A 15,435-nucleotide genomic window follows, 5' to 3' on the forward strand; every position below is an offset into this window, starting at 1 on the left:
CCACGACAATTTCCCGGCGTTCTCGCACTTTTGAGGTTATTGTCCCAATGCCTTGCACTTGCACATAGCTTGCTTTTTGCTGTCTTTTGAGGTGAACTCCATTCGCGTGCTACGCGAGGAGATGACCCTTGCATCATGTATATCATCCCTCTTTGGCTTCTTGTTTCTGAGTGTTATTCCCTGGGCTCTGGAGGTTTCTTCTCGCAGGTTTCTCCCCGTGCGCTTGTCTTAATAATGATTTCTAATAGTCCAGGCCTTTGGGCTGTTTTCTCGGCATCTGGTGATAAACCCTATAGAATTCTCTTCAGATCCATGATAGTAACAACCGTCCACTGAAAACAACTCATGTTGCGAAGGAATTAATGTAATACTAGATAGAGGCAGCCATGTTAGCTTTTCATTGAGATCGATCTTGAAACGGCACTCGGCCATAGCATGGACTCACAGTAAGACAAGACTCCTCGCCGTTCCAGCTGCCTGGTAAATAAACGTAAAGAACGAGAGCCATTTCATTAATAAAGCCTGATCAATAGACAGATTAGATTTTGTCAGCTACCCCGGTTACTCAGACAAAAAGCACAACATGTTTCTTGGACATGGCCGTTCTGGAAGGGGTCAGATACTTACAGGCTACCACTTTGGGACTGAGTCTCCCCACGCTCAGCACGCGACTCCAGTCCCTGCCATCGATACGCACCTTGGCCCAGCCAGCTTCGTCATCGTTATTTGCCTCGCGCATTCGCGCACTCGGCAGGTCCGAGTATTGTTCCTGTGTCATCTGAGCAGGGTCTATTTCCGGATTCACGAGTCCGGACCAGACACTGACGATCCGCAGTTCGTCCGTGGCAATTGCCAGTCGCAACGAGCCATGCATGTTGGCAGACAGCTCCAGTTTCGGAGCCGAGTTGGCAGACAGCGCCGTGGCAGCAGCATTATTCGATCCCGCTCCGTGGAACGAGGTAGCATTCATCCCGGGCGCATCTGAAGCAAGAACACCGGGTTGCCGACTCTTCGTGTCCGAGGAGGCAAGTTTCGTGAATCGATCCGAAATGCTTTTCAGCTGTGCCAGGCCCGGCAGGATGATGTGGACGTCTGGGTCCGGGCAGTGCGGCTCGTGGAGATCTTCTACGACGGACTCGTGCAGGATTTTGATGGGGATCTCTTGCGTGATCCAAGTCTCGCGCTCGCGTGGGGCCCGGTCTCCGACTACGTCGTGTCCGGATTTCCGGGCTTGGTTGAGGTCTCGCTCTGCTGCGTCGTGCTCGGGGTCGTCGGTCGTGGCTAGGGCCATGTTCCCCTCTGTCCACTCTGTGGAGAGCACAGTTAGTGCGAGCAGTGGTGTCTTGTCCTTTTTGGTAAGACGGAGTTGTGCCGTAGTGGCACCGAACGCAGACCGCAGCGCGCGGTTCAAGACACTGATGTTGATTTCGACGTTGATGGCGCCGGAGTTGGACTCAATTGAGTAGGAGTCATCGGCAAAAATGGTCCCCTAAATGGTTGATCAGTCAAGAAATAGAGTAATGTCAAAAACTATATCTAGCACATACGACAGGGATATTGGCCCACACTTGGGTGCCTTGATCCGGGATGATGGTGAAGCGGACCACATCGTGCTCCAGGCGCATCCAGCATACCTTGCCCAGAGACGAGAGTGACGCGGTCAATTCTAGAAAGATTAGCTTGTATTATTCCTACAAAGAATTTTACTTACTGGAGAATGTCCGAGTGTTCCTTAATTGCGCTCGAAACCGCATGTTTACGACAGGTTGATGGATGCAAGAGGGAATAGAGAGAATGTGGAGAGAAGCAAGTTCTTATCGTTTTATCCCCGCCACATCTTGATCTTCACACTCAACACAGTCGAGTCTGTGCCTCAGGGACGGTTTATTGCTATTTCTGCTCTTAACAGGTCCCATCAGGACCACTTTCCTGCATCGCCAAAGTCGCCGCCAGAGCTGCTCCCACGCCCGAGCCATCCTCGGCGGCGTTAAGAGCGATCAAATCAAGTTCACCCTGCGGCCAGTCGAAGATCTCGCGTAGACCCTGCGCTGCGCGGCCCTTGAAGCCACTGTATTTGTTAAAAAGCGATCCATCCACACCGACGTGGCACCGGCGCAGATTTTTCTTCTTGCAGATAGCCGCAATCCCGCAGGCATGGAGACGCGCCGCACGCGTCGCAATCAGACCGATCAGATATCGGCAGACCTTCAGCTCGTGCAGGGTCGGGTCGAGGCTCAGATTGTCCTGGAACTGACTTCTCATGTCGACCAGAGATTCTGAAAGATCCAGCTCGGCAATCGACAAGAACGAGGCCTCGAGCGAGTTCTCCTGTTTCAGGCGCGTTACGTCCTGGCCCTTGAAGAGCTTCCCTTGCTCATGCAATGTAAGGAGCACGAGCCGAAGCATTTCCCCGATGTACAGGCCTGCCACCATCTTTTCATAAATCTGTGTGTGAGGCCGAACGGACTCCTGATCGATCTGGTGGTCGAAGGGTGTCAATGGCAGCACTTTGCGGTCCGAGTCAAATGCGCCGTATTCGGTGTTGATAATCACGGTCGCATCACTAGGCAGACCCGAGCCATGGAGCTTGGGAATATTGCGGCAGTCTTCCATGTATGCGGCATTGCAGCCCGTGCTGAAGATGCTACCGATTTTCACTTGCAGGTCACGATAGTGCGAGGCGATCAGCGTGCCCGTTGTGTCGTTGATTAAGGCGACCACCTTCACTGGGACTTTCTGGAGGACGCATTCAACAGACAATCTCCCGGCTGGCGTTTTGAGATGCTCACCTTTCTCTCAAGCGCGGCCTCCAGCTGGGGCACAACATCTTGGCCCTCCACCCCCGATACGTTGAAGTTCTTCGTCCAGCGTTGTAATATACCGCTCCGGATGGACTTTTGGTCTACTGGAAACGAGAATGTGAAGGCCAACGGCAGCGGATCCGATGTTTGCGCGCCACTGTGATGTTCTTGAATGAACGCTTGCAGACGCTCGGCAACAAAATCCCAAAGCTGCTCGGCCGTACCGGTTTTGATGGCCTCGGAGAGCTTATACTTCCTCTGGACCTGTTCGAATTCGCCTTTGCCCAAGGAAAGGCATATATCACACACGCGGAGGTTTGTACCCCCCATGTCGATGGTCAGGATCCTTCCTTGCTCATGGCCGTTTGGGTAGCCCATGACCCAGGTAACATTCATGGGCTGTACAGACCAGTTAGTACTCCGTTTAGCACATTTATCCATCCAGCCAAGAGATACTGACAATGGTGCTGCCCTCGACGGTGAGACCCCTGTCCAGCTCCTGGACAAAGTGATCGGTGACTCGCTTCAAGACATGTCCGTCGACTGTGAACCAGTCCTCATACTGCTTCAAATCCCGAGTGAGATAATCTGGAACGCCCTCCAAGATTTTTGGACGGTATCGAAATTTTTCCATCATGCGTTTGTTGGTTTTCAGCGTACCTGCTGCTTCTTGGTGACATTTTCAGTGATATCAGGTAGAGAAATTCAGCATGGATCAGTTCCGACGACGCCACGATGACCACATCATGACTGTTCATAGTGTTCCAAGGGTGCTGCTTGCGATTCAAGCAAGTCAAGCAATTCAAGGACCGGTTGCATCTGTTGCTGATGCATTCGCAGCTATGTGCATCTCGATGTCTCAGTATGTAGTACCGGCCAGTATACAAACCTCGACATCAAACTCCCACCCTTGACCACAACCACCATAAAAGAACAGAGTCATCCGTAATAAAAAGCCCAATAGAATAAAATAAACTCCAATCCAGCAATCCCGCAAAAGACACCCGCAAAGCAGACGCCGCGGATCAGCGCGTAGCTCCACTCCATCCGCGCCCCTTTTTGGCTCCACCAAGAACACGATCAACAAATCCCCGAACTTTTGGCATGACAATTCAAGCAGAAAGCTAGTCTTTGCTGCCTTTTCACCCCCTGCACTCATCTGCTCTGTATTTGAAGTGGACCTGTATCAATTTGTCCTTACCTCCATCTGCCGCTGATCCGGCCCTTTCCCGCGTTTTTTTTTTCTCGCGTTTGTAGGCCTCGTGTGGTGTTCGAGAAGAGAAAAAAAAAAGGAACACAAAGTTTCAGGCTCGTGCATTAAGATCGTGGAAAACGTGCCTCAGCATGCGGGCTCGACAGTCTTCTCTTCGTCTTCCACCTGCTGCCTCGTTCCGACCCCCGTCACTCCTATGCCAGCCCGTCGAGGCTCGTGTCTCTCTGTGAAGCTGATTTAGGCTGCTGAGACCCTTGCCAACTCGGTATGGCAGCCAGTCGAACCAGTCCCCTGCGCCCATCGATTCGCCTCTCCCCCGCGCACTCCCGAAATAACTCGTGTTCGACCTCCCCAGAACGACTTCCCACCTCGATATACCAGAAAGTCGACCCTCTCCTCAGCAACCTGTCCCCCGAGTCCACCCTGAACGCCCTCACATCGACCGAAGCGATTCCGTCAAATGAGAAGCTGGCTCATGATGTCCTTTCCCAGAGTATCTCCCAGGTCTCGCCGGCCGAACGCGCTCTCGGGATCCGAGCCGCTATCGCTGCCCAAAACTTGAACATTTGGTATAGAGAGGTCCAGTCATGGCGATGGCCGAACCAGAACGAGGCCAAGATTGGGAAAGGGTTTATACCGCCGACAGATTCCGGTGCTGGTGAAAAGCCCTCGACATCCAGCATACTATTACCCCCTGGCACCAGAGAGGTCGATCATTATGGATGTTTGCCAGCAGTCGTGGTCGAGGGGTATGAGAAGAGGGTCGAGGAAATACGCGATGGAATGGACAATCTAGATGTGGAGGAATTGAAGGAGCATGTTCTCAATGCCCACATTCCTTCCAGGTCTCGGCCCTCCTCTTCGACAAGCAGCGTGTCCGTGCCTCCGCCGCTCAGTTATGTGCAGCTCAGTGACTTCACGGCTGTCATCACCGCTACCATCCTCCGAGCCCTCCCCTTCCTGACCCGACTGAACAGACTTTTGACCACCTGGGATGTTCGCCTTCTCGTCCTGCGTCAAATCCCTGGCCTCTTGCGAGAGCTGGGACTGACCCGATCCGCCCTAGATACCTCACTCCACGCGTTACGGGCATCGAATCCTTCTGGAATTGATCAGACACCCTACTCCAGCGCATATCTACGCGCCGAACATGTCAAACTTGAGTCAGCAGTTGTCTCTGTGGGCAGGCGGGTGGATCGGATTCTCGATGCGTTGGAAGGTCGCCCGGACTCCCTGCCCGAGCGTTGGATTGATGAACTCGAAGGCATCGAGTCCGACTTTGCCGCATGGGTAGTGGAAGCCGAGAGATATACCGTTCACAATGAGTGCTTACGCGTGAACGATGAACCCCCAGTGCCCGAAACGCCTGAAGACCCCAATCCTACGCCTGAAGAGAAGCCGGAGGATATGGAACAGGAGACGAGACAAGACGCAGCTGAAGCCCAATCTACAAGACAAGAAACCGCCCGTCAGATGGACACAATCAAGGAGGGGCCTCGAAATGGCTCTGAAACTCCTACCCAGGAGAGCAACCAAGAGTCTTCTGAACGCCCAACGCAAGATTTTATGCTGCCATCGCCGAAGGACCATGCGCCATCGCCACCGGTTCCTGTGCCCGAGATTTCGGTCAATCCTGAAAGTCCTTCTCAAGAAATGTTTCATTCGACAGCGGACGTGGAAAAGAAAACCGAGGAGCTGTCCACTGTCGTCGTGGCAGGGGAGCTAGAAACTCCAACGCAGGCGAATTTCCCACCCGAGCAACCTGTCCAGACTGTCGAACAGTCTTCATCAGCGTCTGCGTCTCGGCCAGCCACTCCGGATATGGAGAATAAAGAAAACATTCCTCCGCCGGGTTTCAACCAACAGATCACGCCAACGTCTCCCCGAGTCTCTCAGGTGAAACCTGCTGCGTTGTCTGAACATACGGACCTGGTCGAAGACCCATTTGTTCAGTTTCCCCGAGTGCGTAATGAAGCTGGCACAAACAACGTGCCTGAGCTCACTGCTGCCACTGATGAATCGCCACGAGGAAAGATCGATATGCTGCCGGTTGCCGAAAAGCAGACAACCTTGCCTACGGTTGATTCCGGGAAAGAAGATGAAGCACAGGCGGTTGGGGATCTACTTCAACCAGACCATTCTCTACCAGAGACTCAACCCACGACGGATCGCCAATCTAACAACCCTGCCACTGACGTTGGATCTCAGCCTCAGGGCCAACCGGGCGCACCAACTGAACCTGGACCGAATCCCATACTGGCAGATACTCCCAACCGCATACCAAACACCCATGACTTGGACACCAAGCAGTCTGTGCATCTTCCGTCTCGTTCAATTGCTGCTGTTGAATCGTCTGACCCCGGTTCTAAATCTTCAAGCCCCAAGTCCCATTCCTCGAACGAACCAAAAGCGGCCGACAATTCAGGTCCCCGAAAGCCGCTACAGAGTCCAATTAAGCTCTCCAAGAAACCACGTGGTCATCGACCGTCCACCGGCTCCATGGATTCTCTTCTGTCGGACGGTTCTTCTCTTAGCTCCAGCGCCGATGCACCAGAGCCAAACACTGCTTCGTCGAATGAAAACCCCCTGATGGTACCTTCTCATAAAGAGAGACATACTCGTTCCGATCCTTCGCACGACCACACCCTGCGAGAAGACCGGCTTCTTCGCCTGGAACACTCAAAGGGTTCATCCCCCAAATCTCTCCAACAGACCCGTTCCGTGAGCCTGCCTCTTGAGCGGTTTATCAACGAAAGACTAGATTTAAATCTAGACGGCGAGTCGGTACCAGCCGTGCGTGGTCCCAAGCCAACCAAGCCCTCCGCTGGATCTGCGGACTTGCCTTCTGGTGTTCAAGTATGTGCCATTTATCTTACATCTTCACTCTATCATTTGATTAATATGCTGACTGATGGACTTGTAGAATCAGGACAGCTTATTTTCCAAGGATGTCTCCTTGACACCGACACCGCAGATGCCCCGCCCTTCTCGCCGCCGCCCTGCACTCTCTCGAGGCAAATCTTCGTTTGATTTGAGGGCGAGCAGGCAGGCGTCCATGATTCAAGAACAGAACCGGAAATCATTCGCCAAGAATGCAGCCCATCGGCCTATCGAACTTCAGGACCAGCCAAAGTCTTTCCGCCTGCGACAGCGTCTGACTGCCCACCCGAGTCTTGAGAGCCTCGGAGTCAAGCGACAGGAGCTGCCATATGTCGAGGAGGATGAATCGGAGCTGACGGATTTTGAATCTCGCTCGTCTTCGCCGAACAAGCGCTCCCGAAAGCCGAGGGATCAACTTGACGAGAAGATCAGTTCCATCCTTAACACGCTTCCCGGCCGTATTCATCTCGTCGATCCTAACAACGAGGCGGAAACATCATCGTCATCGTCCTCCTTGGACCGCAGATTACGCGACAGATATCGCTCCGAATCACCGCAGGGCCTGCCATCCCGCAGCGCCACTCCTGCCCCGTCTTTCATGTTGATGCCCGCTGCTCGAAGACGTTCCCATGCACACAAGATGGAGGACAGCTGCATTAAGCTCTATCATCTTCATCATGGTGGGCAGTCGACCCCCTCAAAGCTATTTGTTCGCACGGTTGGAGAAGAGGGACGGCGAGTCATGGTCCGTGTCGGTGGAGGATGGGCGGATTTGGGCGAATATCTCCGGGAATATGTCATCCACCACGGCCGTCGCAAAGTGTCAGAGACTCCCCGGGTTGAGGTTCAAGGCCTAGCGTCCCGTGCCTCTCCGTCTTACTCTTCCCCGGGCACCAATATCCCACAAGCTGCCCCATCCTACGCCCTGTCTGGCCGAGCCACTCCATCTCGACCACCGTCTGTGCTGAGTGCCCGACCATCTTCCTCGCTTACTGTTCGAAAAATGCGGCGAGGATCTAACGCTTCTGACGCCGTGGTTCCACGATCAGTGACTACGGGCAATATAAACTCTTTCACATCACCACCTGCGGTGATTGCCCCAACCCGCCGGCGGCTCTCTGCCTCGTCCAGTTATTCCTTCAGCGATACTCACTCCCCCGCCAATCCTGTTGCTGGCCCGTCAAATCAGGAATCGCGCTCCACCCCACTGGGTCTCGCCGGGCCCAAACCTCGTTCGCGGCATGTGTCCATGAGCCCAGAAGGCGAAGCCTGGGTCAAAGACGTTCTCCAGCAGACTCGCCGATCTAGTTCCTTGAATCCACCGCCCTTCCCGTTGAGCCAGGAAAGCGATGACGCTGAGGCGGCTGACTCTGCTGATACCGGCCTCGCTGTCCCTTCCTTGCCCAAGGTCCGCAGCGTCGGTGATATTGGTTTGACTGGGACCAGCCGGCGAGTCGTATTGAGGGGGCTCGGCAGCCGCAGGTCGTGACCTGGTTGGCTTGCTACTGCACCTGCACTCCCCTACGACTCATACTTCGCTTTCGCTTTGCCGTCTTTGGTATGGCTCTCCACTTACATCCTTCCCCAAACTCTCTACTCGAAGCACGCACCCATACCTGAAACCCCCCACTCATACCGATAATCCTGCTTTGGCTATTCTTTTATGGATGCGATTCCCTGGAGACCACTGGCTCTAGGTAATCCACCAGCCTTTTGTTTATTTCCACTTTCATTTCCCCCTTTATTCGTTGTTATAATTTTTTATCATTTGCATCAGCGCGGCGAATGTTTCTTTTGGATTTGCGAGTTACATTGATCTTTTGGGTTTGGTCTGCGATTTCTGCGAATTTTGCGATTTATCTTTTGCTGTATATAGTTGGTCGATACCCGTTGAGGCTTTAATTGCAATTCTTCCTGACATTTATCTTTTCTAGCATTGAGATGGTTTCCGTGAACTTGCTCCTAGCTACATAACTTGATAGACAGGCACTGGATATCTAAAAGAATAAACGTCTAAACAGCACTCTCAGGCCCCCGTCTCGCCGACTGTCTCTTCTCCGACCACGGGAAATGAACCACGGGCGGAACAAAAAAGCTATTACTGTTATCAGCAATGCCCGCAAAGGCATTATACCAAGCCAAGAACGCGCCCAGCAGCGCGAACAGGCCGCCCGCCTTGCGGAGGGCTTCGTTCGGCAGGCCCTGGGCGTTCGGGTAGAAGTAGGCCAGGCTGATGAGGAGCAGGGCGATGTCGACGAAGAAGAAGAGCGAGAAGAAGGCGACAGTGGATTTGACGGTGCAGAAGGTGATGAGGGTGGTGAAGATGAACCAGCCCTAACAATGAAGAGAGTTGGCTTGATATTTCCAAATAGAGGTAGGGGATATAAGGATGATCAGAGAGAGAAAATAGAATAGGGAATAAGAAATAGAACATACCATCAAGTACAGCGCAAACGCATTGTAGAACATGATCGGGGACCCGTTGTCCGCTTCTACTAGCGACTGCATGATATTGAATCCGCCCGGTATGAAGATCATAGCCGTGGACATCCAGAACCCGCCATAGGAAGAGAGAACCGTTGCGCCGAAGGTGTTTCCCACAGCCATTTCCCTGATGGATTTCTATGAGAAACAGCAACACCACCACCACCACCACCTCGGGGAGTGGAGTGAAAATAGAAGTAATAAAAAGATTGTACAACATACCACATCCCAGCAAGCAACTGCACAAGCCCCCCATAAGCCAAAGCCGGCCCAACAATCATATTCGGCTTCGAGATCCCCTTGACGCCCATCTCCAGACACCCCAGCACGAACGTCGTCAACGCGAACCCGCACAGCCCCAGCGGCGCCGGGTTGGCGACACGCCGGTTCTTGGGCGAGCGGTACAAACCCGGCTGGAACTCGCCGCCAAAGGCGGGCACGCGGCTTTCAGCGGTGTTGATGTGCGCGAGGGGGCCGTAGCGGCCTGGTTCGAGGTCTTCGGCGTGTGCGGTGGTTGTTTTGCTGAGCGGGCTGTTGTTGTTGGAGTCGGTGGACATGGTGGTAGGTAGATGTGTATACTCTGGTGAGTATAGTAGATCTTGATGTATAGTATTTTCACAGGGAAAGAATGTAAGACTTGGAATTTCTTCTCTGTAGGATCTTTGTCTTTATATAGTCTATTGCTATAGTTATTGCTCCTGAAATGAATTGAATTCATTCCGCTGGTCCGCACTTGCCCGGCAGTTCAGGACGGGATTGCGTCCGCGCATCAAAAATTGAGGCATGCACTGAGGAAAATTGAGCACAAGGGGCGTTAAGGTTATGATCTACGGGCGCAGCTCTCCCATTCGGATCCACAAACCATGGGGTAATGCGGGGATAGAGGCAAGCAATGGTCTTGGCGAGAGGGCTATATTGTGGGGAATGGAGCATCTATCGGCATTTCTCATTTATAGGGTCCGCTGCGCCGAGAAGCCAATTTATGGACATGAGTACAAGAGAGCAATGTATTGTATTTTCGTGAATGCTTCCATGAAGACGAGAAAAATGCCAGACAGAAACGCCAAGACCAGACCTCTTTCACTTCCAATGAGTTCCCTCATAGCCATGAATAAAAATAGGAAAGCAAAAAGAAAAAGTGAAAGAAGAGTGAAATCAAAACATGATATACAGCAAATTCATAAATCGTGAGCCGAACCCAATCAGGCCGTGCGATCGAGCCATGAGAATGGAGATTCTTTCAGTCTCCGCACAGTACCAGCCGTCATTCCATCTACAGATCATGACGTCTGCTGGCGTTTCCATGGGATATCCTTGCGGAGGAGCTCCCGCAACTCCGGGGAAATCACCTTGGGCTTATCGGCCGCTATGGCATTGTCAAGCGATGAAGATCCAGAAGCGCCCACATTGACACCGCTGCTGGATCCAACAGCGTTCCGCTGGGGTGATTTACCCTTGTCAGGGTTCGAAGCCGAGCCTTGGTCATTATTACCGACGGGTTTGCGCTGGTGTGCGGTGGGAGCAGCAGGAAAATTGTCCTTCTTATCGATAGCTTGAACAGCACGCTCGAATCGGTGGAAAAGCGATTCGGCACGAGTGAGGATGGGGACGAGGTCCATGGTATTAGAGAGCTCGTTAACTAAGAAAAATATGTTAGCAATTATCCTCGTGCACCAAAACAAATATTGGATATGCTAAGACACTCACTGTACTTCAGAACTTCGTCAAAGTGCTTCAAGTGATCCATAATCACATCCCGATGTTTCTCGAGAATGGCGAGTGCAATAAACAAATGGAAGCTACTGGAGAAGTAGTCGGTCCACAGCGTTTCCCAGAGACGCAAAACATCTGGCCAGTCAAACTCGCGCTTGTACCAAACCAGGAGCATGCGGAAGAAGAAGAAAAAGTTGGTGCTATCGGCAGACTGCAGATGCAAATATAGCTGCGGATCCATGAGCTGGACGAGATGATCCAGGGCCAGAAGCTGCGAGCGCATTCCAGATTGGTCACGGAGGAAGTTTTGCTCCTGTCATTTTATCAGCAAGTACGCTTTGAAATAGTGGTCTGAGAGAACTACCATTCGGTCCATGAACCCGACAAACCCCCAGAAAGCCACGGCATCGTCTTGCATGACTGCATAGATTGGAGCCAGGAGGTCGCTCATCCCTTGCACATAGCCCAGATCCGGGTTGTACTCGTTGTACGTCAAAAGCATGTCTTTCATTTGCTCCAGATGCACATTGGTGCCCGTATCGGCGAACGGAGAATCGGGGTCGGGGTGGGGGATATCCTCGCCGGCAAACAGCGGAATAGTGCGATCAGTGCGATGGACATCCTTTTCTGTAGCCGTAAGTTAGCAAATGCCATCTCCAAGTGTAGAATGCAATTCGTACCAATTCGGTTTCGCTGCTCTTTCCAATTATCATATTCCTCTGTTGTAGAGTTCCCTTCGACCATTCGCTCCCACCAGCCTGCCTTCAACCGAATGTACTCGTCGCGTTTGGAGTTCATGATCGCTTGTCGCTCTTCATGGCTGCTGTCCCACGGATAGACACCGAGAAGGAAGAGCCAGGCTTCTTTGCGGGCACCATCGTTGGGATCCAGTCCTCCATGGAATATCCGCTCTTTGACTTCTTCCACGGTGATGTGCAGTCTGCCCGACGTCGGGTCGAAGAACCCTTGCCACTCCTCCAGCGTGAGGATACGGCGTCGCTCCTGAAGGGATAGGTTTCCGGTTTCGAGCTCGAGGATTTCAAACTCGCCGACGGAGCTGTCTTCCATCTCCAACACATCCTGCGCCGTCCAAATACGCTGGTTCCGCTCGCGCTCGCTCTGCTCAGCGATATTCATGGCCCACCGCGCCAGGTAGAGGCGGGCGCTGTCAAACTCATCCTGCAGTGTCTGGATCTCAGGATTCTTCATCAAACGCCGCACCTGGGGCGGGATTCGTGGGTTGTCGGCGATCTCATTGGCGGTTCGCCGGGTAAAAGTCGTGATTTTGCTGAGCTGCTCGAGCACCTTCCACCGAGTTTCCTTGAGAGTCTTCATGAACGGGTCCATGCTGGCATCACGCTGTCCACTGGGGCCAGCAGCAGCCGCCTGCGGCTGCGCTTGGTCTGGAAGCGATCCATCCCCACTACTCACAGGCCGTCCAAACGACAGCTGATCCTCAGCAGATGGGTTGATTAAGTACACCTTCCGATCCATTGTAGAGCGCTGCACATCGACGTATCTCCGCAGCCAGCGTATCACCTCGTCGCCACCCCAGAAGAGGCTCCCGTCGCTGTCAAACGGGTCGAAGTTTTCCTTGGCTCTTTTCTTCTTCTGCAGGATGGTTGACTCGCACTCGGTGTCGTGGAAGAACAAAGCCGGGAAACTATCGCCCACCCGCGTGTTAATCACAAGACTCCCAAACCACCACCCGATGCTCGGGGGCCGCACGAGCACCGAGTATATTTCCGAGAGCGGAACCGCAAACGCATAGAGGCCGATGGGGTCATGGTGAGTAGTGGTTGTCGGAAGCGGCGGGACTAAATACTTCTGGCGCGGTGGAGATGAGCCTTCGGCCAGATCGACCTTCACATAGGTGCTATAGGCATCGCCCAAGGAGGATTCCGGGACCCAAGCGAGCAGGTAAGAGGAGGTATCGGATTGGCCGGGCGGGGCAGACGGGTTTGACGGGGGCTTCTGCTGAATGAGGGCGATGAAACCCGGGATATTATCTTTGGCAGAGGCCGTTGGATGGACATAGACCTGTTGGGTTCACATTTAGCTACGGCATTTGCCGGCGGAGAGGGAGTCCCACCTTGCTTTTGGAGAACAGCAGCTTCACGCCTCTCCCGGAGGCAGCGCGGGCGATGGTGTTGTAGTCGCCCTCATCGTCGCTCACATCGTAGAAAGAAGCGGTCGGCGAGGGCGATGAAGGCGGGGTGTATTTGACCATGATTCAGGGCCAAATGAGAGGAAGTTGAGGATGAAGTGGAGGGAGACGAGGAAGACGTAATGGCAGGCGATAAGATAAGGCCCCTCTCTGAGCGATCTGATGTCTCTTCTTCTCTCCTTCTCTTCCTTTTCTGTTCTTTCTGTCTTTTGATGCTCGTGTCTCTTTGCTTGGTGATCTTCCTCTTCTTCCCACGTTTCCACTTTCTGTCTTTCTGCGTGTTGCCTCTTGTGTGGCCATCTTCCGCCCCCCAGGCAGCAACCAATGGACGGCGGAACATCTCAGTAGCAATCCTGCTTTTTGTCAAAATTCCTGTTTATCGATGGATTCGGTACTATATAACACCTTATGGCTCTCAGTGTTGCTTCTGGGGTGGAAATTCATGGGCTATAGCATCAGCTGGGGAGATGGAAATATCTCCCGCACCTCGCCTTTTGGTAGTTTTCCCAACTCTCCCAGCATTCTCTGCGATCAAAAATTCCACAAGCCACACCAGCTACTCTCCAGCATATCTGCAATATGCCGTACTTCCGAGTGTCGAATCTCTCGCATTAGCGTGACATCAAGAGACGGGATTCGATAACTCGTTCGGGAAACAATATGCTGGCAACTCTTTTCCCGTACAGCTAGACACTTCTGACCACGATATAAAAATGCTCCTGAATGACTGACATAGTCACCAACTCCAACCATCGATATCGACGAACGCTATCATCATGACTGAACTCGCGCGTACTCTGCCAGCATCCTGGTACTGCAATGAGCCGCTCTATCAGATGGAGCGACGGGCAGTCTTTTTGAAAGTATTTTCCAATCTTTTTGTTTTATAAACAAATCGAAAGAAAATAAAATACTAATTTCCTTTCTAGTCTTGGTACCTTCTGGGCCCAGTGACCAGGTTTCAGGTCGTGGGCGAACACGTCAACTATGAAATAGGGCAGCAGCCCATCTCTGCCGTTCGCACTGGGGGCAATGCTCTGAATCCTGAGCCCGAGGAACTGAACGTGGTCTGTAGGAAGACAGTATGCAAGACCTGCGCGGAATATGGCTGTGCATCTCGCTGATGACATCCAGGGCAAAGAGTTACGCAGCCATGTCACTCCAACCGGCCTGCTCTTCTCGACCATCTCCAACGACGCCCCCAGTTTCCATGAATTCTTCCCAGAGCTCGAGGAGCTGTTGGCCAGGGTTGATTTTACCCAACTACCATACCGACGCAGCATTCAGTACGAAGGCCGATTCAACTGGAAGACCATGTAAGAAAACCAATGCTACCCCATCTTCAATCTTCTTACAAATACTCACCATTTCTTCAGGGTGGATGGATATCAAGAGTGTCTGCACTGCCAGTACACTCACCCATCCTTCTCGATTTATTATCCGCCAACCTTCTACACCGTGCGCAACAAGCACAACTTCTCCCAGCATATTGCCGACCCCAAGAAGCCCGACGACGGCCTGTTTTTATACTTCTTCCCCAATTGTACCCTGAATGTCTATGGCGGCGGCATGTCTTCTTTCCGTGTATGTCCCACCGCCGACCCGCATGTCACGCGCATGGAATTCGACTACTACCACCTGGCGTCTGGCGACAAATTCGAGGAGTACTTCAAGTTTGTGCGTCAGGTCGCCATGGAGGATTTTGAGCTATGCGAGAAAGCCCAGGATAACCTGGCCAAGGGGGTCTACCACGAGGGGATTTTGAATCCCGACAAGGAGAATGGTGTTTCGTGTAAGTGCTGCGTCTGGCTCTACGTCTTTCTATCGACATGGCTAGCTCACCTTTAGTATCCTCTAGACTACCAGAGACGGGTCTTCGACATGGTCTGCGAACAGCACGCCGTAGACCGAACTGCAAAGAATAGCGAGGAGCCTGGAGTGGAGAAACAAACCGCCCCGTCGCTAGTGCAGATGGCGGCATAGGAGGTAGATCGTTAGTCACGGAAATGTATAGCAAGTCACTCGTGTAGATCTGGGCCGTGTAATGGGACTTTTGCTGTTATGAGCATGGAGTCAAGTCAGACTTAGTAGTAGATGCATATCAACTGCGCAGGAAGATCGTTCCCTGGAGCCAGTCATTGAAAACCGATATCCAAGCATGCGTGGGACGAAGTGTA

At 52.7% G+C, this 15,435-nt stretch overlaps 5 protein-coding genes across 5 annotated transcripts; 2 read left to right on the top strand and 3 right to left on the bottom strand.

Annotated features, from left to right (window-relative positions):
- Positions 1 to 343: 343 nt before the first annotated feature.
- NUU61_007278 (uncharacterized protein) lies at positions 344 to 3,438 on the bottom strand (the record flags this gene model as incomplete). Its single annotated transcript, XM_056657803.1, has 7 exons — positions 344 to 370; positions 446 to 522; positions 628 to 1,489; positions 1,548 to 1,666; positions 1,923 to 2,736; positions 2,790 to 3,200; positions 3,262 to 3,438. 7 exons carry the CDS (start codon positions 3,436 to 3,438, stop codon positions 344 to 346), a joined length of 2,487 nt encoding a protein of 828 aa, XP_056510603.1.
- Positions 3,439 to 4,281: 843 nt separating this feature from the next.
- NUU61_007279 (GAS2 domain protein) lies at positions 4,282 to 8,383 on the top strand (the record flags this gene model as incomplete). The annotated part of the gene is made up of 2 exons (XM_056657804.1): positions 4,282 to 6,870; positions 6,938 to 8,383. 2 exons carry the CDS (start codon positions 4,282 to 4,284, stop codon positions 8,381 to 8,383), a joined length of 4,035 nt encoding a protein of 1,344 aa, XP_056510604.1.
- Positions 8,384 to 8,907: 524 nt separating this feature from the next.
- NUU61_007280 (acetate uptake transporter family protein) lies at positions 8,908 to 9,935 on the bottom strand (the record flags this gene model as incomplete). The annotated part of the gene is made up of 3 exons (XM_056657805.1): positions 8,908 to 9,228; positions 9,331 to 9,505; positions 9,601 to 9,935. 3 exons carry the CDS (start codon positions 9,933 to 9,935, stop codon positions 8,908 to 8,910), a joined length of 831 nt encoding a protein of 276 aa, XP_056510605.1.
- Positions 9,936 to 10,658: 723 nt separating this feature from the next.
- On the bottom strand, positions 10,659 to 13,321 carry NUU61_007281 (GTPase-activating protein GYP7; the record flags this gene model as incomplete). Its single annotated transcript, XM_056657806.1, has 5 exons — positions 10,659 to 11,017; positions 11,086 to 11,404; positions 11,456 to 11,718; positions 11,772 to 13,131; positions 13,184 to 13,321. 5 exons carry the CDS (start codon positions 13,319 to 13,321, stop codon positions 10,659 to 10,661), a joined length of 2,439 nt encoding a protein of 812 aa, XP_056510606.1.
- Positions 13,322 to 14,034: 713 nt separating this feature from the next.
- On the top strand, positions 14,035 to 15,241 carry NUU61_007282 (aromatic ring-hydroxylating oxygenase subunit alpha; the record flags this gene model as incomplete). The annotated part of the gene is made up of 5 exons (XM_056657807.1): positions 14,035 to 14,121; positions 14,188 to 14,340; positions 14,393 to 14,574; positions 14,635 to 15,050; positions 15,117 to 15,241. The coding sequence occupies 5 exons, from the start codon at positions 14,035 to 14,037 to the stop codon at positions 15,239 to 15,241; spliced, it is 963 nt and encodes a 320-aa protein (XP_056510607.1).
- Between the last annotated feature and the right edge of the window lie 194 nt (positions 15,242 to 15,435).

The sequence above is a fragment of the Penicillium alfredii genome, assembly GCF_028826965.1.
Source record: "Penicillium alfredii strain IBT 34128 chromosome Unknown utg000009l_segment0_segment0, whole genome shotgun sequence".
NCBI lineage: Eukaryota > Fungi > Ascomycota > Eurotiomycetes > Eurotiales > Aspergillaceae > Penicillium > Penicillium alfredii.